Source organism: Strix uralensis, chromosome 4, assembly GCF_047716275.1.
Source record: "Strix uralensis isolate ZFMK-TIS-50842 chromosome 4, bStrUra1, whole genome shotgun sequence".
Lineage (NCBI taxonomy): Eukaryota > Metazoa > Chordata > Aves > Strigiformes > Strigidae > Strix > Strix uralensis.
In genome coordinates, this window is record NC_133975.1 from 84704673 (window position 1) to 84729125 (window position 24453).

At 41.7% G+C, this 24453-nt stretch overlaps 1 protein-coding gene across 8 annotated transcripts in view; it reads right to left on the reverse strand.

Annotated features, from left to right (window-relative positions):
• The window catches only part of ARHGAP24 (Rho GTPase activating protein 24), a 228870-nt gene that overhangs the window by 10332 nt on the left and 194085 nt on the right, over positions 1 to 24453 (reverse strand). For 6 of the 8 annotated variants that reach the window (XM_074867554.1, XM_074867557.1, XM_074867555.1 and 3 more), the window contains 2 exons: positions 11580 to 11787; positions 1286 to 1418 (listed from right to left, as the gene is read on the reverse strand). In XM_074867554.1, coding sequence (XP_074723655.1) covers positions 1286 to 1418; positions 11580 to 11787 — 341 coding nt within the window. Of the gene's footprint in view, positions 1 to 1285; positions 1419 to 11579; positions 11788 to 22062; positions 23204 to 24453 lie in introns of those variants that run through there. The other 2 variants (XM_074867556.1, XM_074867561.1) reach the window with 2 other exon arrangements.

The following is a 24453-nucleotide window of genomic DNA, read 5'->3' on the forward strand; positions in this document are numbered from 1 at the left end:
CATAAATACATTCTAGACTAAGCCAATATAAAATGACCAAAAGTTTAATCTGAAAATGAGTATCACTGCAAGTATAACCTGCATGATGACTAACTGTGGAGCTGTCAGGTGGCTTTACATTGGAGCTATCAATGGTCAGAGACATATGCAACATGAACAAGCAAATAGCTTCAGCCTTAGCTCTGAGGAGCAGCTCAAATTAAACCAGATGAACAGCCCACTCCCACCTTTTGCAAACAGCTGACAAAAATTTGCACCTTGTAGCAAGCTGTAAAGGACAGTGAAGAAACCAGTCTGATTTCAGCGGGTCTAAGAGATTATGACTATAAAAGACAGTTGGCCACAGATCTTCCTTCCCCCTGCATTCCATCACATGGGAACAACTACCACCTCCACTGTTGGTAGTCATCAAGTGAAGGCTCAGAAAGGACATGGTCTCTCAGTTAGAAAAGAGGGGATGTTTCTCAGTTAGAAAAGATGAATAGGAACTCAATTAATTAGGAAATTAAGTAAGAGGGGTTCCAGTTCTAACAGGATTTGAAATGTCAAAAAGAAACTAAACAGAAATAACCACCTTAGAAAGTTAGGGGAGTAGACTGAAATCAACAGAATGAGCCTATGAAAAGCAAATATCAGGGTTGACCTCATTACCCATAAGCAGAACAATGTAAAAACAAGCACTCAGTTTCTTATGTCTTCAGACTAATACATAGTAGGGTCATGCCACTGCACTGCACATATTATGAGTCAGAATCCTTACTTTGCTCATCTGTGTTATGCTGTTTTAAAAGAGTCTGGAAGGTGGCCTGCTTCCAGTCGCCTGCTTCCATCTTTTTGAGGCTTTCTGATTCAATGATAGGCAATGAATAGAGTCAGTTGGCCTTCAACCAAAAGTCAGTAAAAGTTGGCACTTAGAAGAAAATGCCCCCTGATTAATGGCAAGAGTTGGACAGCAATAACTAAGACCCTTCCTTTTACACTTCAGAATGATAATCCACGAAAATATAAATCTCCTTCATGCAAAACGGAAGCTACTGACCACAATGATGTTTACTTGAACTGGATTCAGTGACATGTAATAAATACAGCTAAGGTCATGCCATGTGCCTTTATTTAAACTTCCAAATGACCTAGGTGGCAACAATTTTCATATAAAACCAGCCTTAATTACTAGATGCACATCTTAAATTAGGATAGGTAATCACCAGGTTCTCTCCTCCTCAAAATTGGACCAGATTATAACAGGCCAGCCTTTTATTTCATCTTACTCAAGTTGCCAACTCACCGTTTCTTCCTCCTTGCTGAGCATTTTGGCACAGGAAAGAAAATCTTCGTATTTTGCATATGGTATGACTGGTTCTGGGAGCTCCCTTAGGTACAGTTTAAGCAGTGATGCCACCGTGTGCACATCTGTATTGCTGTTGGGTTGGAATACAAGAAGTCAGTACTGTGAATTGGAATAATGCTGTGAGATTGACAGGCTAAAAACTGCCACTTAACTTTTCCATTGTCACCCCAGATTTTACTCTTCAGCAGTATATACATTTATAGATTGTATCTATAATCTGGTTTTTGTCTTTCCTTTTTTTGTCCTATAAAGAATTTAGGATACCTGCAAGCAAGAGCCTGTCAACTCTGTTGATTTGTTACTATAAATAATTACACATAAGGCCCTATTTTCAGGGACAGGTAATTGAGAAGATCCTGGCTCTCACTGACAGGCATCTAACAACAGGCATGCAAAATCCATTTTGACTGATGCTTCTCATTTTCGCCTGAGCCAGAAACCAGGCATTATGTTTGCACAGTGAGGATTATTCTCCTGCCAGAGATGGCCCAGCTCCCAAAACACACCCAGCATGTCTCAATTCCATTGTACCACCATATCCTCTGGTATCAGTATTAAGTAAGCAAGTTTTAAAGGAGACCATACATTCCACAGTTGTTTAGCTGAAACTTCTCCATCTGAATTACAGTTCTTTCCCTGGAATGCATCTTTTTCCTACGGGCTCCCACAAAATGACTACTGTGCCTTTTAGCTGTACGGTTACACTGAAAACATGGATATACTTTACACACAGAACCATAAATCCATGGGAAATGAGTTTTAGTTCTATCCTGTCCGAGTAAGGTAAGGCACTTCAAGTCACCAAACTCAGAAAATGCCAGAGTGCTAGCACAACAGGTAACATTATAGGGCTGACAGTCAAAGACCTGGTATGACACATGCTTTCTCATAATTACATTTGCAGAAACTTAAGGGTTTTTTTGCATACAGCTAGTATAAGCCTAGACTGTTTATCAGCTATACTAAAAATAAGAAGATGGGGAGAAAGATCAAAATCGCAAGTTCAGAGTATGCAATAAAACTTGCTTAAATGTTTCTGTGGTGTGTAAATTTACCTTGTGGTAATTTAGGAGTACTTCCCTGAAAAGAAATAAATAGAAATAGATAAAAACTAAAAGTTAGCATGAAGAAATCTCTCTTGTGTTACTTCTGGCTCCACCTCTCTGTTTAGCTACTCAGGCATTTATTCAAATCCTTACTGGAATGTTCTGCATGCTTTACCTAGTTCAGATAAAGAGTTGCACTGCAAGCTGGGATCTTTCCCTCTGAGTTCTGAAAAATCAAAAAAATAGATCCTAAATTATGCTGATTTCATTCAAAAGAAACAGAAAATGCACAGACATTTCCACAATGTGCATTACTGTGTATTTTCTTTTTCTTTGAAGACTTCACACTTGGAACATTTTTTAAACTCACAGTCTCTCAAAGGGAACCACTGGTATTTGATGTATTTAAGTTTTGCTAGAGGTATGTTAATTATTATTTTGGATTGATCTGTTAAAACAATAATAGCTTTTACTAAGTTAAACCTTAACAAGAATGATGGGAACAACCTTAGATTAATGTAGTATGGTATCAGCAATTCAAGTCAAAACAGAAGAGAAACGATAAAGCACTGTATATATTTAAATGTTAACCATCACCACCCTCCTTGAAATAAATTCCCAGAAAACATTTCTATTTCAATCACTAATAATTCCCAGCCAAAATTCCAAAAAGTGTTTTCTAGAGAAATTCTATAAACAAAGCAGTAATGCAAATCCATGTTTTTAAGGAAGGTTCAAATTCCAGTCTCTTGAATGCAACCCTCTACTTGTAGACTGGCTTGGATCCAAACCAGGAATCCTGTGTTTACCCCGTCCCACTCCTCAGATGCGTACATAGCATATGTAAGGAACAGTACTATACACAAAACTAGATATAGTTGTACTGCTTCATCAGATTTCAAGTGCTAGCTCAGATTTGGCCTCTAACCTTTGCCTTCTCTCTATTCCCAATCCAGATGCAAACTAAGTGAACTGCACCTCTTCTTGACATCCTGGCTAACAAAACTCCTTACAGATTGTACAACCCAAGGGCTTCAAACCCAGACTCCAACAATCTCTCAGGTAGTTGCTTTTATGTCTTGTTGCTGTTTGTGCTAGTTTTTAGAGCGCAACCATGCCATGCATGACCAGGTTGTTGCCACTATTCAGCCTTATCCAGGAAGCAAATTTTTCAGAGATCTTCAGTTTCCTAAGTTGTGGGTCCATCAGGAAAGCAAAAAGCAAATACAGAGGGAAAGACTTTTGCTAGTCAGACTCTGAAGGAGAGCAGCAGCCACAGAGAGCAGATGTGAACTGGACAGTGCCCTACATTGCAGCATGAAAGGGAGCACAGGCCATCAATCCGCAGAGAATTTAACTCTGATTGCTCAGCACTGATGATCTTTCTGAAGTTTTATTATTACTACTTTTATTATTTAAACAGAGAAACTCCCCAGACCTTACTGAAGGACTGAACCACATTTTTCCAGAGACTATTTGCATAAAACTAGAGAGGCCTTTCCAAAATACAAGATTCAAACAGGTTGAGTGTGAGAAATTATAAAGAACAATTAAAAGTTAACACATAGGTCTCCCAGTGAGGGGATTAAGCAATATCATCTTTCCTTCTTTGTACTGCCAGGATCATGCTTCGTGTAGAACATAAGAATAATTTTATACCAGTTCCTTGGTGTGAAGTGGAATACTTACTCCTTGAGGGCACAGCAAATGGAGGATAAAAAGGCTGAAGGGGACAAAAGCCCTGAAAACTGATGCAATTTATAAACCTTCTCCTTTCAATGTGAAGTACTGATAGGCTATCACTGCCAAGAGTTGAGTGCTCAAGACTGCTGGAAGAACTGAGAGAGAAATGGGAAGGCAGGATGCTGAGAAGCAAGGAAACAATAAGAAGTCTTATGTTCTCAAACTAACGTCCTGAAGTACATGCTGTATACAAGGCTACAGAAAGGTGCTTTCTGGGCTGGGGTTAGAAACCCAGGTCCCAATTAGTAGACAGGGACACATTCACAATTTTTAAAACTAATTTGGGGGGTTTTTTTACTTTCCTTCTGCTGACCGAATGCTAAGGCAATACCGCAGACTGCCACAAGATGGTAGGATTACAAAGCAAGATTTTGGAAAATTTGGTTTGTTACCTTTTTTTTTTCCTAAACTGTACTGGAGCACTGTTTAGGATTTAATCTAGGTATACAGAAATTACCATACAGATTTTGGCAGCATAAACAAACATAAACACACACAGCCTGCAAATCTCTAAGAATTGGATTTCAAAAATTTATTTAGCAACAGTTAGACGAAAGCTAGACGTTTTCTTCTTTCAGTGTAAATATTATAAAATATGTCAATATTTTTATAATAACGTAACTAAAATTGTTTCATAAAATCTGAGACCTGTTTAGACCTTGCAGTCTAGTATTATTTTTTCCACCTTTTTTTTTTTTTTAAATACAGAGGAGAATTTAGAAATGGCAGACTCTAGTTTTAATCCATCTGTATTTTTGGTGTTTCAATCCAAAAATACCATTAAGTGCATTTCAGCCACAGAGGACAGCTGTGAGTTTCAAAGGAGTGCAGAACTGCAAGCTCTCTTGAGGATTGGGAGCATTTATTTCCCTTTCGGGAAGTGTTCTATCCACAGTCTAAGTCAACCAACAGCCTTTGCATATCTCTGCCTTGAGGGTATTTGTGTGGTTTGTAAGGCATGGATCTTTCCAGGGCCTGCAGAGGACATTTTCCTCATGGACTTTTTCCAGCTACAACTGATCAGTTTAAGACAAGGCAGTATTTCTCCCTTCAAAGCCGGCCTTGCTTATATGCTAGGACCATTACAGCTACAGAAACTTAATGAATACACTGATCTTGGTATTTCTTTTGCTATCTGACAGTGTAATATCAAAGTGCTCCATGATTACACATTCATAATTAACATGACTAAAAGTATTCATTAACAAGTATTAAAGTAGAGTATGTCAATTCCAGCAGAAGATCCTCTGTTATCTAAGGTGGAACAACACTCATTAATTGAGGCAGACTTTCTCCAAGTGCACAATGAATAATTACAAGCTTGAAATGCGAATGACAAAGCACAAAGCAGAAAATTTCAACACAGAAAGCATCAGCAAGCTGAGAAACAGTCTCTTTCGGCACGTTGCGCTGGAAAGTCTGAGAAAGATTATTTACCTCACTAAAACATCAGTACTGCTTTACTGTTGATATGTTTCCAAAAGAGCATCCCCCACTTCACCACTGTCCATGAAGAGGCATTACAAATGCAAATGCACCACAGCCTCTCCTTAGTCATCACACTACACATTTTCACAGCCTCAATTCATCTGAACTTTGTCATTGATATCCCTGATGGCATTGCTGTTCTGACAGCACTTTCCTTTGTGATACCACAGACACTGCGGATGTGGCTGTCAGACCAATTACACCACCTGGAGTTTTTCACCCTCTCTACCATCAACAAAAATTACTGAAGCCCAGCAGGTCACCAAAAATCCACGCATAACCCTCACACTCGGGCAAGCAGACAGTGTGTGCAGAGTCAGCGCTTCAGAGCACAAAGCCAACAAGCTCCTCATAAACTCTCACAGAGGAAGAATTAACAGGGCAAGGTCACATTACAGAAAGATTAATGCTGTGCCAAAAATAGCTCTAGATCACGATGACACATAAACAGTTTCCATAAAGAACAAACAGTAGGGAACAACAAGCTGTGAGGCTATAATTCAATTTAGGAGTTCTGGTAATAAAATGAAGTAGAACAGTACAGTTCAGTTTGTGTATTCCTTCCTCCTGGAATTACTAGAATTACAGCTCCATCATTTCAGACGTGTCACAGATCACAATCCTGGAAACAGAGAGACTGCCTCACCGCCAAAGATACCCTGTACCCACCACAACATCCGCTGACTGTCCCTGCTGAGTGGCATTCAGGTCCGTAGAGCAGCTCTCAGACCAGTAGAGATGTTTTCCTGTCGTGGGAGGATGAGTTCCTAACTGGCTGCCCAGTGTGTACCTTTGCTGCCAGCCTGCAGATAGCTTAAGCAAGATGCCCATGATAAACCAGTGATGAAACTCTGAGTAAGCAACATCAAGGGAGTATTACAAATGTGCGTAACTACTTATAGAAAGAATCAGAGCACTGTTACTGCTGAGAAGCCAGTGCCCAGAGGCTAGGAGGGCAAAGCCTGTGCTCAGGAATGTTACAGTGAATCAGGACTGGTTCAACTGATTTTGGGAGTCAGGCTTTGGTCCAGAAATTCAAAGGTCAGGTCAAATGCGTAACGTAACTGGTTGAATGACCTACGTGATTTTTGTTCCCCTGTGTAGGTATCTTCACAGCATTACTCTCCATATCATTTTCCTATATAATGCATACCTAGTACAAGCAGCACCGTGTCTAATCTAAGCACCTGTTGAAATTTTGCCTAGAACTTGTGAAATATATATGAAAGATTTACCATTTTAAGCCCTAAGCTGTCTGTCCTCCTCTCCTTGCTGCTACAAGAGCCTCAGCTCTGCATTAAGTTAACACTCATCTCAATTCTTATTTTTCTGTTTAGACAGAGAAAAAAACCAAACACGTTCTGCTCCTTTGTCCCTGTGCTCATATTTTTACAATCCATACTGCCTTTGAGGGGAGTAAACCTGGAAGGAATACAGAAGATTGACAGACTCCAAGTTAGACACACGCTTCAGTAATTATAACAGCAGCCAATTCACTCAGGTTAGAGAGTCATGCTTTAAAAGCAGCAATGAAGACAGCAACTTAGGACAGACAAATGAAAAGACAAACTCCATGGAAGGACATTAAAAATTACTTAGAAAAATATAGAAAAAAAGAGAGACACAAGTGTTTTCAGGTAAGGTGAGCAGAGGCCTAAGAAACAGATGGGTTCCCATCAGGAAAAAAATCAACCCGCTCCAGTGAATACGCTGCTAAATTATTTTATCATTTGATAGGTTGTTCACAAAGGCTGTTAAGTTTCTGCAGATTTTGCAGGGGTTGCAAGCATATATAAGACACGGAGAAACACCACAAATAAACAACCTGTTCTTGTTTACTGGAAAAGAAGGCCACAAATGTTGCAACCCTAAGGAAGGATGCTTTAAAAAACACACTCTCAGACCTTCCACAGAGTAACAAAACATCATCCTTTCTTAAAAGTGACCGTGGCCATCTAAGAAGTCATTTGTCATCGGCAAGTGAAGTACATGGCTCCCTTCTTAAATTTTTTTTTTAAAACACAGCTGACACACCATTTCTGAAACTGAAATTCATGCAAAGCAACTACAAATACTCATTCACTGCCAATAGCTAAAACCACTCTCCTACAGCAGGACACCAATTAAACTGATTTAATGACCCCCGCATCACAGTAGAAATGTGTCTCCTAATGTGTATTGAATTGCTAGACTAGCTCTTTAAGTTGTGCCATATGCAGAGGTTATTTCTGCTAGCTGGAAAGAGGACTGGAATTAGAAAGGATGTGGAAGGGGCTCCAGAGGCACAACTGATGAGCAGATTGTGAGAATCAGGGAAGGAAGCCTGGAACAGGCAGAAACAAACAGGAATTTTCACAGGCCTAAGGCCATTTTTGTTTGGCAGGAACCAGCTTTCTAGTAAAGACTTCATTTCACATAAAAATATTTTGTTTAGCAATTACTGCATTTTCCCCACTAGGAAGGGAATAAAGCCCCTTCCTTGTGGGCAACTATCTGCTTCTAAACAAATTCTTATGTACAGGCTTGTATTTGGAAAATAAAAGAATAACTTACATAACCAGAGATTTCCAAGTCAATGTCTAGTTGCAGTCTGTACAGTGCCAGTGCAGACTGCAGCCCCGCTAAGACACGTCCAATTTCTTGCATTCACCAAAGTTTTGAAACATTCTTTGTCTCTGGAGGAGAACAATTGTGAATGTGGTCCTTCTCACCTTGAGGATATTACAGTGGTACCTTCCTTGTCATTGTCTTATTTTGCTTCAAAAATCCCAGTGATTAAATGCACAGGAACATACCACTTCTACATTCTGGACTACTTGGCTCCAGTAAATAATAGTTAGCCTTTGCCAGCTATCACATACTGCCACTTACATACCCTTTTCTCAACTGATTGTGATGGTGACTAGAGCAGTAAGTAATATTTTTTCCGTAACGTACTGCGTTCTTCTTTAGAGGAATTCATACCCCTGAGAAAATGTAATAGGGATTTTGTTTCACTAAATATGCGTTCATGTGCTTTCCTTCTCTCTTGTGCACACACACAAATACAGGCAGGTAAGCTATGTAACTAAACTCTCTGAACTACTGGACTATATACATCAGTTATAGGAGTTATGAAAATCCAAGCCACATACATCGATCAATCACATGAGTATTAATATTTGTTTCAGTGATATTTCAAGTGTTTTTTTGTCCCTGAGCAATCTTAACTCTCATGTCATCTTGTAGTAATTGTGATGAACAACAGATGGAAAGAGGTAATATAGAAAGAGAAATCCAATTTTGTACTCCTTCTAGGTAAAAATTGTAGAATCAACACCTTATGTTATTTTCCTTATGCAGTGCCATATTCACTATGCTAATTTTACAGAACGAATAGTCATAATCCACTTTGTATCATTACAAATGTATTATTTGTAAAGGAGCCGAGGGACTTTAAATTTAAAATAAAAGCCACACAAGCAGAGAGAAACAAATACCCTAAGGGCAAGCAAAATGGATTCCCTGGAGGGGACGATTTTACACAGAGGTGGAGCTGTACTGGAAATACCAAGGACATCTCAAATAGCAGCAAGCATGAACGACTGCCCAATTGCACTGTTAGCTCCTTAAAGCACATTTCATAATATGTGCAGATACATACAGAGGGAGCGAGGTATTTATTGATTTTTGTTTTGAAACTGACATTTAAATTTGTTTTTTTTTTTTCTTCACATAAAAGGCCTCAGCAGTTTTCAGTTGTAGCAGCTGTACCTCCCCTTTCCAAGACTGCGAGAAATGCTGATGTTCCAGTTTTCATACTCAGGGGGCTGGGGTGTTGGATGTTTCAGATCAGCTACTGGGTTTTCTCATTCTGTGAGTCTGAGAAATTTCAAATGCTGGTTCTATTCTTATACACATAGCTCATGATTTTTCAGCAACATCTTATCCAATTATAAGATCAAGATCAAATAAATACATGAAGGTTTTTGCCACGCTCCGACTTGGAAACAATGGCAGAGATCAGAACAGAATTTACGTCTGCCGGACTTCTGGACCATTACTGCACCTAAATCACACCGCTCCAAGCTCAAATGTGAAAAAGTAAATAGAAAAAGTATCCTTCACAATGAGACATGCAGACATACAAGGTCAGTGTTCTATAAATTCTCAGCTTCAGAAGCAGAACTGCAGGACCAGCGATTTATAGGCAACTCCTGCTGATGTTTCTAATTGCTGTAGTAGGGATTATGTGCCTTCTTCACAGCAGTAGCATGTAAAATCTCTTCTCCATTTCATCTGCTAAAGCTCAGCTTCCATGCCTGTTCCTGGGGCTCATTAGTGTGTGCTACAGATGTTGCTAGATAACCTTGCAAAAAAAAAAAAAAAAAAAATTATGCAGCTGAGCCCTGGTCTCATTTGTTTTGAATAGATAGAACTTCTGCACCTCTTTCAAGGTGTACCTCTTTGTGGGGTGTTCATCATCTTCCTGGAGTTTGGGGGTGGCTTCTTTACTTAAGCATGTCCTTCACAATTATTTGGTTTACAGGCATGGAAAAAATAACCTTTTGTACCCGTATCTCTGGTAGAGGTTGTCCCAGACACATGACCAGTAATATTTCTCTTAATGTCCAAGTAAGGAAAACATACTCAATGTGTGCTTCTTTACTGTTTTTAAGTTACACAGTATTTGAACAGTCAGTGAGTATCCTACAAACACTGTCACTTTCCACAGTCCTCTGGCTCCTTAAAGCTATTTTCTGGTTAATTATCCTAACTCTCACCATCCAACGAAAAACTAATAAACCTCATAGGAAGACAATTCACTTTTCTTTTCCAGAGCATTATAAATGTTTGACATTTCTTAAAGTGAGGGTCAGGACTGAGGAAACTGTTGGAGATAAAATAGCATTACAGATGTCTGCCTTTTGTGTATCTGTGATACGCATACCTTCATGCATAACAAATTTGCTCACCTCATAGGAACAGGGAAGGGAGGTAAATGATATCCAGCAATCAGGTTCGTATCATGGCATGTTTTTGCACTAAAAGATAAAGCTACGCTTTCCTTCCTGTTACTTGCATTGCTATCAGTCAAAGGTCCCACAAAATAAATGTAAACTGCCTCTTCCTCTTAATTCACATGAGACCCTCAACTGGAGTGAAGGATCCCTATTCCATTTTGGAGGTGTGTTACAGATGTCACTTAGGACACACACTGAGGACAACCACTGTTTAACAGTCTCTTAAACTGGATTTTCATTACCATCGATTAATTCTGATTAGAGTTAAAAAGGCTATGTGGCATTCATAATCCACTGGTTCTGTTTCTGATTGCACACTCTGAATATGTGGGCCACCACTGTCAATGCTTATAGGAGGAGAGCTGAACTTGCACAAAAAAATTAATCTTACAAACGGCTGACGTCATACTCAGCTGTGTGAACAGGTCTGAGTTCTTCCTTGGCCCAGAAAATTCCCGTTAGCTTTGCAAAACTGTATAAATATTGCAATACAAATTGGACCTGGACCCTCAAAATCATGTAGGTTTGTTATAACAGTCACAGTGACTTTTATTTTAAGAGCAAGGGCCAAAAATTATAAAGGAATACATAAAAGACTTCCCTTCCAGTCAGTTTTATAGGTAACAGAACATACTGAAATTGGTGATAGGAGAGATTCTTCCTTTGTGGAAGATATTTTTGACTAAGCCAAACCATTAGCAATACTTTTCCTAACCAGCTTTTCACAAATGGAAATTCTTTAGAAATGCTTTGAAATCAAACATCAAAGTCAGAAAGAAAAAAAAAAAAAAGAAGACATTTTAGAGTGATAATAGGAAACATACTGAAAAACCTGTAAAAAAAATGTCAATCTATTGCTGCCACGTGTTTTACAGCACTGTGGGTCAGCCAGCAGAGCAGATCATGTCCCGTCTAGGCTTCAGGGAGTGGGGGACAGCTGGAGGGTTTTACCTGTCAAAAGAAGGCTTCTCTCCACAGTCAAATGCATCCTGTAACTCCTTGACAAGATTAGCCTGCCCAGGCAATCGAAAAAGGCCTTCTTCCTTTAGCCCCCGCTGCCGGATAAAATCCACACACTGCTCCACCAACATAGGAGCCAGACGGTTCCCATATCGCTTTTCATATCTGACAGTATCTTCCAGCTTCTGCCCAAAAATACCTGCATGAAAAAGAGAGATCTGACTTGGCTGAGATTCGTAAAAACATTTGAGGAACCCATGTCTTCTATTACAACCCATGCAATTTACAAGTCATTTAAATGCATGGACAATTAACGTACTCCTTTCTTAAGGATAAAATGCTCAATTTCACCTTTGATATTCTCATGGAGATATAATGCTGACATATTTTACAACAATGCTCAGAAACATTATTTAAAATAAAATACTGTAAATGATTTTTCAGACCATAAGCACAGAAAACATAGAAATAATACAGATAGGATTTTCTGTCACAAAGCTTCCAACTCAGAAGTGATACACATCTCCACCCTCTTTGCTTCATGCCTGGTTATCTATAAAAAAATAAGTAGCTCCTGTATCAGTTTCAACAGCATCTAAACATTACCTTTACACATGGAGGGAAAAAGATTTATAAATATAATGCAGGATTTCATTGCTCCCAAACCAAATTATTAAGTTCTCCCACATAAACAAAGACAATTCCTATAATGTATTACCAATTGCATTATCATTGTCTGCTTTAGCAACAATAAGCTTTGTGCATGAAAAAAGATCCTGACATTAAAGGTGAAATATGTCAGACAAACTGCAGGAAACCTGCATTCATACTTAACCTCAGAAGAACATGAAGGTTTTTTGACAGAATTAACTTCAATCCTGATCTGAGGATATTATCGCTACCACTGAAAAGACAGCTACTCTTCATAACCTATTTTGCCTCTCCCTTTCAAACTGCAGAGCCAGCCATCATAGCCAGCATCACACTAATGTTCAGGCACATCATCTGTGATGGAAGCTCTCTCCATCAACTGTTCAAACCACCATTTGTTGAACGGTATTGGGGCTGAGGGAAGGCAACTCGATTTCTATATGTATATTTCTATAGCAAGACAAAGAATGGTTCTAAGGCAACCGTGATCAGAAACTAAAGACCAAATAATAGGCTCCTTTTCCAATTACATACACTGGAATTTGGAAAAAAAAAAAAAAAAAAAAGGGCAGTAAGTCAAATTATGCCCTTCACTAAGTGCACAGTTCCTACTGGTTTAAAAATATTCAGCAAGGAGAACAGAGTTGTTTTGGTTTGCTTTTTCTAACAAAAGCCCAAAGTTAAGCCAGTCAGATTTTGCTTTTGGACCAAAAACTTCACCCATAAACTACAACTACATGAACAAATAACCACAAGCTAAGGTAGCATCCAGATTGGAGCATCCTTCAGGGCAACCTTCAATGTGTACATTTTTCCTCCAACAAAAGAAAGATAATCAACATCTCAGTTGTAGGGGGGAAAGTTGCCTTGCATACGCTGCAGGATGTTATGGCAAGGTAGGGTAGTAAGCTGTCAGTCACCCATACTGAAGATCTGGGGTTTGTATTTAAATGCAATCGTTTTTACTGTAGCACAGGAAGTAACTGGAGGGAGTAACTGATGTCCAGCTAAGACATCCAGAAAGTATTTCACGATGCAGAGCAGCGTATTTGGTGATTTTGATGGTACTCACACTTGTGGATGCCAAAACCAGCAATAGGTAAGGGGACTGAACATCACACAGTCACTCTTTATTAGCTCACTTTTTTTCATGTTGTACAAAACCCAAAACCCAACAATTGACAATTAAAGAAGGAATTTTTTAAATTTCAGAGTGAGTCAAGCTTAGAAGAATACTGACTGATGTGGAATATTTGGTGTCTGCAAAGTTCAGCCTCTTCATGCTGGCAGAGGAGTTAAAGTATGTCTTCTTAATTCTTACATACCTTCCTAACCTCTTGCAAACTGCCCACGGGGATGGCAGGAGTATTAAATGAACACAGGTTTCCCGTATTTGTCTGAGTTAAGGGTTGCTGCTGGTCAACACAGAGGAAATCCTCAAGTCCCTCCATTTTCTAGACCCTCTTTCTGAAAACAGTGGAATTAAGGAGGAAGGTCAACTGACTTTCAGTGAAAGAATCTGTGTGATTGTAGGAGTTTGGGGATTCCAAAGTCCTTCTTTATACACAAGAAGGCTGCTGTTCAGTGCCCCCCAAATTGACCCTTCTCCTGGCTGATTCCTCTGCCTCTCCTCAAAGGGCATGTGTTCTAGCTCCCAAGCATCTTGGTGGCCCTTTGCTCAACTTCCTCCAGTTTTACCTCCCCCGCTCTTTTTTCTTTCTAATGGACACAGTATTTGGAATATGGTCCAAAAAATGCTGAGCAGAGGGGGTTAATCACTTCCCTCCCTCTGCTGGCTCTGGTCCTGCTGATACTGCCCAGACTGCTTACTTAGCCAAACCCTACTCGCTGCCAGGTCCACTTACAGTTTACTGTCCCCCAGGGCACCCTTTCCGCAGAGCTGTTTCCCTGGGGTTATACCTTCTTAGGTGTAGGACTTGGCCATCCTACTCCAGTTTGTCCTAGGCACACACAGTCTGAGCTTTCCTTCAAGAGCCCGTCAGATCTCTTGGTTTTAAAGACAAGAGGTTTTGCCTCTTTTCAAACAAAATCAATCAGTTTAAGATAGGATATTCCAATTATATGATGTACAATTACATCTCATGCCCACTGCCAGTACAATTAGTATGAAAAAGCTTTGTCCTGTTGGCTATACTTTCTTCTCTCCATGCTAACATTTTTTAATCAGTAATGTGCACATTGAAGCTTACATTTGCAGAGGAAAGAGTAAGTTCTCAAACCTACCAGACTGCTTTGAATCTCCTATTCGTAATGACACTGCAGTCAAAACACATCACTTCCTATTAATACCTTTTTTGAGATGCTGCCTTTTTCTCCTTCTTTCTTTCATTTTAGAATTGGCTTTCAAAGCATGTCAGATACATAACAAATAAAATCAGAATAAGGGTTTTTCGTGCAGTGGGAGAAAAAATCATTCCTATATTATAAATTGCTGATGCACCACAACACAACATGTACTGAAAACAGGTGGCAACTATAAAGCATTAAGGTGTCTGTAACTAGTGTCAACCAGTATTTATAAAGACAAATAGAAAGTAACAAGCGATTCATGTACAAAAGGTGACATTAGATGGATATAACAAACCTGGTTCTGTATTGTAGCAGCAAATCACAGAATCACAGAATCATCTAGGTTGGAAAGGACCTTGAAGATCATCTAGTCCAACCATTAACCTAACACCGGCAGTTTCCAACTACACCATATCCCTCAGCGCTATGTCAACCCTACTCTTAAACACCTCCAGGGATGGGGACTCCACCACCTTCCTGGGCAGCCCATTCCAACGCCCAACAACCCCTTCTGGAAAGAAATACTTCCTAATATCTGGTCTAAACCTTCCCTGGCACAACTTGAGGCCATTACCTCTTGTCTTATCGCTCATTACTTGGTTAAAGACTCATCCTCAGTTCTCTGCAACCTCCTTTCAGACAGCTGTAGAGGGCGATGAGGTCTCCCCTCAGCCTCCTCTTCTCCAGAATAAACCCCCCCCCCAGTTCCCTCAGCCGCTCCCCATCAGACCTGTGCTCCAGAACCTTCACCAGCTTTGTTGCCCTTCTCTGGACACGCTTGAGTCATTCAATGTCCTTTTTGTAGTGAGGGGCCCAAAACTGAACACAGTCATCGAGGGGCGGCCTCACCAGTGCCGACTACAGGGGTAAGATCACTTCCCTGTCCCTGCTGGCCACCCTATTTCTGATACAAGCCAGGATACCATTGGCCTTCTTGGCCACCTGGGCACACTGCTGGCTCATGTTCAGCCGGCTGTCAATCCACACCCCCAGGTCCCTCTCTGACTGGCAGCTCTCCAGCCACTCCTCCCCAAGCCTGTAGCGCTGCTGGGGGTTGTTGTGGCCCAAGTGCAGCACCCGGCATTTGGCCTTACTGAAGCTCATACAGTTGGCCTCAGCCCATCGCTCCAGCCTGTCCAGATCTCTCTGCAGAGCCTCCCTACCCTCGAGCAGATCAACACTCCCACCCAACTGGGTGTCATCTGTCTAGACTCGATCCCCTCGTCTAGATCATCAATAAAGATGTTAAACAGGAGTGGCCCCAAAACAGAGCCCTGGGGGACACCACTCGTGACCGGCCGCCAATTGGATTTAACTCCATTCACCACAACTCTTTGGGCCCAGCCATCCAGCCAGTTTTTTACCCAGCAAAGTGTGTGCCCATCCAAGCCTCGAGCAGCCAGTTTTGCCAGGAGAATGCTGTGGGAAACGGTGTCAAAGGCCTTACTGAAGTCAAGGTAAACAACATCCACAGCCTTTCCCTCATCCAATAAGCAGGTCGCCCTGTCGTAGAAGGAGATCAGGTTTGTCAAGCAGGACCTGCCTTTCATAAACCCATGCTGACTGGGCCTGATCATCTGGTTGTCCCGCATGTGTTGTGTGATGGTACTCTGGATGAGCTGCTCCATCAGCTTCCCGGGCACCGACGTCAAGCTGACAGGCCTGTAATTTCCTGGATCATCCCTCCGACCCTTCTCATATATGGGCGTCACATTGGCCAATTTCCAATCTGTCGGGACCTCCCCGGTCAGCCAGGACTTCTGGTAAATGATGGAAAGCGGCTTGGCGAGCACCCCAGCCAGCTCCTTCAGCACCCTCGGGTGTATTCCATCAGGTCCCATAGACTTGTGTGTGTCCATGTGATGCAATAGGTCACTGACTATCTCCTGGATTGCGGGGGGCTCGTTCTCCCAGTCTCTGTCCTCTGGCTGAGGAGGCTGGATTCCCTCAGAACAACTAGTCTTTTTATTAAAGACTGAGGCAAAGAATGCATTAAGCACCTCAGCCTTCTCCTCATCACTTGTTACCATGTTTCCTCCTGCATCCAGCAGGGGATGGATACTCTCCCTGGTCTTTCTTTTGCTACTGACATACTTATAGAAACATTTCTTGTTATCCTTGATTGCTGAAGCCAGGGTAATTTCCAGCTGGGCTTTAGACCTCCTGATTTCTGCCCTGCATAGCCTCACAGCATCTTTGTAATCACTGTAGGTGATTCATAGGTACTGAATGAAGAAAACCTTAAAAAACCTATATGTGAGGAAAAATAAAACCTGATGCGATGGAGAGGTAACCAGTGCCAAGAGAAAAAAAAAATCCAAATCAGAGCCTAAATTTCCCAGTTCTGATCCCTTAAGTGTAAATATTGAATTGTTTCTAATACTAACTGCAATAAGGTATACCATAGATGAAGTGAGTTTCATTGAGACACTTAAAATACACATAGCTAGGAATGCCTGAAGGAGATAAAGAATAACTACAGCAGTTGTCTCAGATCTGACAGGCTGGATTCAGATCCTCCACAGTCCTCAGAACACAGTTACATTGAGTCTGGCCACATATATACTTCACGGCCAGAGGAGTAGGTGTGTGCCTCATCATCCTCACATATCACATAAAGCTTCAGGGACTTGGCTCCCCATCTACATGAATGGTGATAATACCATATCTATCTCACAGGTACGAGGAGCTCCACACTCAGCTTTGAGAAGTCATAGCTAGCATGGTAATTCCGACAACCATGCAATAACCTAAAGTTAAGACCAAAGTCTCATGGAAAATCACCACATCACACCTTGAAGTGCGTCTGAAGTTACCATCTACTACCCAATTTGTTTGGGTTTGGAACTCATCTCAGGCAGGCTTGGCTTTGTTTCAAAGTCTAGGCTGAACTTCTCCAAAGGAAATATTTCCTTCACCTGACGTGCAGAACACGGCACCAGGCAGCACTTGGCCATGAAAGGAATCAGTCATGATAAACCTACATAAATATTGACTTGGAGTTACAGACTTGCTGATGCCTTATGGAAAAAGCACTCTGTTGCAGGGGCAGAAGTCGCAGAAACAACGACAACTCTGCTTCCACATCATGTTACCACAGCTTTTACCTTGTTCATCACCTTTCTGGTGTCAGTTGGGTTTTTCACTGTTTTGGAAAAGCCATGACAGCCTGTAAGGTGCACCTTCTTCCACTGTCCCTTTCTAACGCCGTTATCCACTCTTACATCACAACTAACTACAACAGAGATACTGCAGATTAATAGTTTATGACGACTAAGACGTTGACTATTATGAAGCAACAGCAATGCTGTGAAGAATTGTGGTTGCAAACACAGTTGCCTTAGTAGTTGGCAGAGGCAGACAATGGAGAACCCTATCAGCTATACCTCATAACTACTAGCATCTCCTTTACAGAGAAGCAAGGAAATGACAGTCCAAGTTATGGAGACCACAACAGAACCAAAATCACAGATTATTCCACATGCTGTTTTTCAAAAGTAAATTTCTACTATAGTAACTAAACAAGAACACCTCTGTGAAGAAATAAATAAAAGAGAGCCCTCATAACTCATGTTGTAATCCAAACCCAAGTTCTCCTCCGAAATCTCAATGTCTCCAAAATCCAGAAATGCACAGATGCACAAAATGATGACCTGTGGTTTGGTTTATCCTGGGGATAGGGTGCCAGAAGGGAAACAAACAAACAAAACCAACAAAAAACCTTGAGATTGGCAGCAGCTTGGCTTCCCCACCACTGGAGGAAGGCAGCAAAATGTACAGAATTCCAGTTCTGACCAGTCATTAGATTTAATCAGCAGAACTGCTTTTTCAGAGAGGCCCTTGTAGGTCTTTAAAGCTATATCCAATTAAGCCAAGATCACGCATAACATCAAAGAGAAAAATCACATGTTAGTAAAGGGCATGCTGAGCAGTTATTCATTAACTAGGACATTCCCGTGGCAGAAGTTTTGTAAACATTTTGAGAAACTGCATTTCCAAACCTAACAGATACCCATAAAGCTTATGAAAGACACTACAGTGCTATATCCAAATTCTACATATGTCAGGAGTTGTGAAAGCACTGTGCTATTTTCAATGGTATATATTCACAGTTTGAGTATGTTTTTTAAAAATCTAAGAATGCTATTAGTCAATTATTTCCTTAGCTACTGAACACAGGTAGGGGTCACATCTCAAGTCTATTGACTCTAAGCTTTAGATTCAGTAAGAAAAAAGAAGAAAGATCTAGGTGGCAATTCTGTGTCCTTGCTTTATAAGGAATAGCTTTAAAAAGCCCACCTGCCACTCTAGCTCTACCACAGTATACGCACTCAGCGAGCCAGAAGGTTTCTGCCTTTCCCAAAGCACCCCTCAGCAATTCAGATGATAGCATAATTTTCAGACAGCATAAATTACAGAGGGCTGATCCTTTCAACAGAGGGCCCACACCTGTACATGTGTTCTCTCAATATGCAGCAGCAGATCTCTGTCCTTCCAAAGCAAGTTCTGAGTTTATCGGCTATACTCATCAGAAAGGGTCAGTTAAGGTCAAAGGAATTGATCTGGATGAGAATTTTAAGCAGCTCTCAATTCTACATCAGTATCGACAGTGAAAATAACAGATCAGGTGAACAGCTTTAAACAGCGGGACTGGGAACAAAGGTCCTGGAATAACACACAGAAGTGGCTGTCATGGCCACATAACACTTAATATGGAGTTTTAAATTATTATTTCTTATCAGCTTTCTGCTCTGGTGTTCCCCAGCATTAAGTGCTGGTTTAGGTGGATCAAAGGCAGGCAGTATTTTCCTCTTTTCTACAGAATTTTGTAATGTACAGGAGAGGAAAAATCTTACCAAAAATAGCAGTGGCAGAATTTTGTTCCCGCCTGACTCATTTTCTATTCTTCAAGCCTTCTCCTACCCCACAGTCAGTGTGATGCCAGCAGTAGATAAGGTAAGATAAACTCCTGCCCTGGAGTTTAGCACAGCTGCACACCAGCAGTTACTGCTTAGAAAAAACAACTCTGAAATAAGAGCAGAACTAGCTACAGGACAGAAAGGAAGGGAGGCAATTTTAAAAACATCACCAGGAACTTACCACGGTCCATCACATCAGGACCTGCACTGTTTCTCTGGCCGTGGCCAATGCCAACTCCTCCTCCAAAACTCTGCTCACCCAAATTCACCATGCTATTGAATGTTCTCACCACTGCATGCCAGCAAAGTTACCCTCAGTTATTGCTTTCCCCACTTACCCTGCATGTGCTTTCAGAAGATTCCTGGGGTGTACTTAAACAGAGAGCATCTTCTCTAAATCAGATTTTTAAAGACACTTGGCTGTGACCCTCTTCAGATGCTGCCCTCTGAGCACTGACTTCTATGACATGACCTCCAAACAGGTCTGACATTTAATTTTTCGGTGCCTATCACAATGCAGCTTTGATCTGATTTCCAAGAAGGGTTCCACACCTTGTACCATCAGTGAAGATGATGATGTATCTCTGCCTAAGCATACAATGTCACGATTCCCTTGCAGTTCTTTCAATGACTAGCCAGTGGTTTTCCCTGCTAATTTTATTTTCCACATCGTGTTGCACAGCTTAGAACTAACTGATCTGCTTTACACAAGTATGGACTAGGTTTGCAGAAGGCTAGTTTTGCCTTTTTTTATACTTACGCATACAATCTGCAAATGAAGTTATAAGAATTCAGTATGCCAATTAATAAGACAAATTAGTTAGCCTAATTTGCCTGTACAACCCTAGTAAAGACTTGACTGAAAGTCCAGTTAATGTTCATCTTTCTGTTGACTTTAGTGGAACATGGATCTAGTTAAACATGTGCACCCAGCAATCTCCAGCTCTGATCTAGGGGCCTTGTGACAACGTTGTTGACAGAAAACGTGTATGAGAAAGCAACTCAAACAAATTATATGTAGAGGAAAGCAAATTAGCAGCATGGCCTCCATTATTCTGTCCTCTGCCCCAAGCGCTGCATCTTCACTTGGGAGTTTTAGACATGAAGAGTTTCTGTGTCAGAACATATGGAGAAAGAAGCAACAGCTGAAGCTCTTCTTAGAGCAGCTAAGGCTGCACCCCAGGCACAAAGGCAGCTGTCTGCAAAACTATCAGTTCATCCTTTATTCAACTTCCAAACATTTCTCAAATAGTTAAGTATATACATGGGGCACAAGGCGGCTCTAATTTACACCGATACCTTGAAACGCACTAGCACACTTCATACGGATACAGCCACATCCTCCTGGCCAGTCTCCAGAAGGACTGAACTCCAGCAGCCAAGGGCAATGCTGGCCCTGGGGAGTGGGGGTACAGGGGGCAAATAGCTTTCAAGGCTATCTCAGCTGCAGGTGATGGTGGATCTCTGCTGTAGTTCTGCGGCGAGTCGCTCACCAGTTGTGATCCCTCATTTCAAGGCATTGCCCCTGACTGCCTGTGCACACACAACCCTCAAAAGCAATGATACTACTGCCTCACCACTGAGTCTTGTGAGCAAAGAGCTGCATGGTCTTGCAAAAGGACAAATGGCAGCATGGAGGAACACTTTAGGGAAGAACAGGCGATGAAGATGATTATATTTGTATAAGTCCTGTGTAAGATCATTTCTCACACTTGAGAACAACATGACAATCTAGCCCTTTTACTTGGATTTTTCTGTCCAGCATAGTTTTTAAGGCAGCACCAATATTCCCCTCTTCCCACAGACAAAGTTTGTGTCCTCATCATGGAGGCAGTTTCTCCCCACTCATCCCAAGCACCTTGACATCACTGATATTTCTCAGACATGCATCTCCCTTCCAGTGCTTCCAGCTAACATATCTTGAGAGCCAGCCTCCTCTTTGCCCTCCTTCCCCCAGTACTGCCATGCTCTGCTTCAACAGGAGCATGTGCAATGCAGAAGAAAACTAGCTTTAAACATCTCTATGCAGCAGGTGGAAAGGCAAATGCAGGCTGCAGGGCAGCAGGATGAAGTGGCAATGCAGCACTTGCAACAGGACAGTGTATTGTAGGGCTACACCTCAATCCATCAGAAATCTCTGAATCCAAGGACTTAGTCTTCTGCACAGATGCACATTTATCATGTTGCTTTGCTTTCTCTCTTCTCCCCCCTCCTCACTCACAGACAAAATACAAACCCAAACTCTTCTTCCTGATGTTCTGCCAGACAAATAGGTGACTCAGAGCATCACAGGTCTGATTCCCCCACTGCTCGCACTGATTCTTTCCTTAGAGGCTCTGCAATAACCTTGTCTCAAGCTACCTCATTCAGGCAGCCCATTCACAGGCTATTATGTAGAGGACACAGCATCAGCTGGCCAGCTACAAACAAATGAACAAAGAAGTAAATAAATCATTTGTGGAATGTTGGCATCTGCATTGTTTAATGCCTTTTGTTTTGGTACTCTCATCTGCCCCTGCACACACAGCCCCCGTGACTTCTCAGAAATCATGGCTTCACTAGCAAAGCAGAACACAGCGACAGAATGGACCTACCTTTACGGAAACTAAAACACCGTTTAATTCTCCTATAAGTAGTTTTAGGAAGGAAAGGAGCTGCTGCTAAGGCACCTGGGCTGCGGACTCCAGCATTTCTGTCTTCAGGCATCATACAGGCCAGAGTCCCCACGTCCCTCCAAAGCTTTCCTTCACCAGCTGCATCCAGACGAAACACTATGACTGCTCATCATCACTGACTGCTGAGGAGTTTTTATAATAGTGTATTTTCCTCTGGAGCTAGGAGATTTGTGGTCTTCTAGATCTTGGGTAGGGCTTAAAGTAATTTTAATGTTCTCTTCCCTGCTTCAGTTTTGCTTTGGGGAACAATTTCCTTCCGTCTCTATTTCCTTTCGGTTCTTTTATTTCCTGCGGCAAGACAACTGTTTATTATGTAATGTCACAACAAAAGAGTTTCAGCAAAAAAATGTATCTTCCATTCAAACAGAAGTGCCTGCACAGAGGGGGAGAAAGACCTCTTCCTCCCAGCTGGAACACGAGGTTGAGTGGCAGAGACTCCAATTCCACAGGAAAAGGTCAGTGCTTCACAGCGCACAAGGGTAATGAGAAGAACAATACCAAAAAGGCCACTGAAGAATCCTCCGAGATACGATACTCCTTGCTGGCTCCCTTTATCTCTGCAATCGTGAAGCAAAAACAACAGCCCCTTCGCCTAGAAGGCTCTCTGTCCATCACAGATTCCTTTCAAAAGGCTTCTTCTACACCCAGCACCCAGTCTGATGTTCTCATGGGTTTCTTGCTTGTTTTATTGCCTTCGAACTACCAGGAGCTCTCACGGGAGAGGCACGTCAGATGCGGCAGCAGCGCATCTTTGCCGGCAGGATCCTGGGGAGCTGCTGAGAAATACGTGCCTCCACGCAGGGATGCTCAGCCTGCTCGGTCCCTCTGGTTCCACGCCTGGCAATGGCAGCCACGGCTGCTGCTGCTGCCATCCGCGCCAGCCCCTCGCACGCAGCAGGTGCAGGGGAAGGACAGAGAGGAGGCAGCCGCTGCAACGCAGATTTGTCTGCTCCTCCGGGTGACTTTGAGTTGACTTCAGGCGGCTGTGGTGTGCGGCAGCTTGGAAAGCAAGCAGGCTGTGTCTGGCTCCCACAGGAGACCTTACACTGCTACTACCCCTGCTAAAATGCTCATGCTCCTTCTTCTCGCCTCCTCCCTCCCCCTTAGTTGCAAGCTCTGCAGTTAATGCTCAGGCCTTTCCCTCCTGTAAAAAATTGCCTTTTTAATCTAATCAGGAAAGGAATTTCATGTGCAAACAGGCATTGCATGCCCTGACTCATTTACATTTCTTTTCCCTTTCAGATTTTTTTCCAGTCACCTTATTCTTTTGGTGCAAAACCCAAGCTGTTTCTGATCACCTTAGCAGATTCCCACTTGCCCCCTCCCACCTTCTCTTTCTAGCACAGGTTAACAAATAACAATTTAATGATATGGTTAATCATTTACAGAGCTCCTTGCTCTGGTACCAGGAGTCCTTTCCCACTGCTAGACAAACTTTAAATATTACTGGCTCACCAAGACACATCCATTGCATATGCACACACAGAGCTTGCTTACAGTGCTTAAAGGAACCAGAAAATTCAAGTATGTTACTCAAAGTGGCACTTGACTTGTATGACACCAGACTGTTGTGGTTTACCATCTAGTACTGAAATTTAGGAAGATGGGGTTTTGATTAATTAGTTGTCTGAAATAATTTTGTGTTACAAGTAATTACTTGTTACTGGCTGGTCATCATCATGTGACTACAACTTTCCAGTATCTTGTTTATAGCTAATGTAATAGATAAAAAGATTTTTAACTCTGGTGGCTACAGCTCATAAAGTCAGGCTTTTAGACAACTTAAGCAAGAAGTGCCCTTCTTTAGAAGGGTCATACTGTTGCAGCAGCTGTAGCAACATCCATGTAGCAAGGGATAATAAAAATAGGAGTGTGTTTGGCCATACATAATTACAGAGCTTATTAAGACATGTTAAGATAGCTCAGACTATCAACTTAAGTAATGAGTAGTTAATAAAATGGGGGACATGCTAGAAACACAGTTCTTAATGGTGACACCTCCCACGACACTGCCTTTGCCTTGCTATCACGGTCAAATCTTCTCCGTGAAGACTGAACCCAAAAGCATGTTCCATCTATTCTCATGTTTTCCAGGGAGTTAACTGTTTGCTTCCCAATAAAAATAATCCTGAGTCAGTATATTTGCTTAAGAAAACAGGGGAGTCTTCAGTGAGATTCTTCCCTCAGTAACTGGCATTAAACACTCCTACAACAATGACGGTGTCCTGAGAATTTTCATGGTGGCTGGAAGGATTCCCAGCTGGAAGCTAGAAATAGCTCTTGCCCTATAAAAGCAAATGAGGGGCTGGT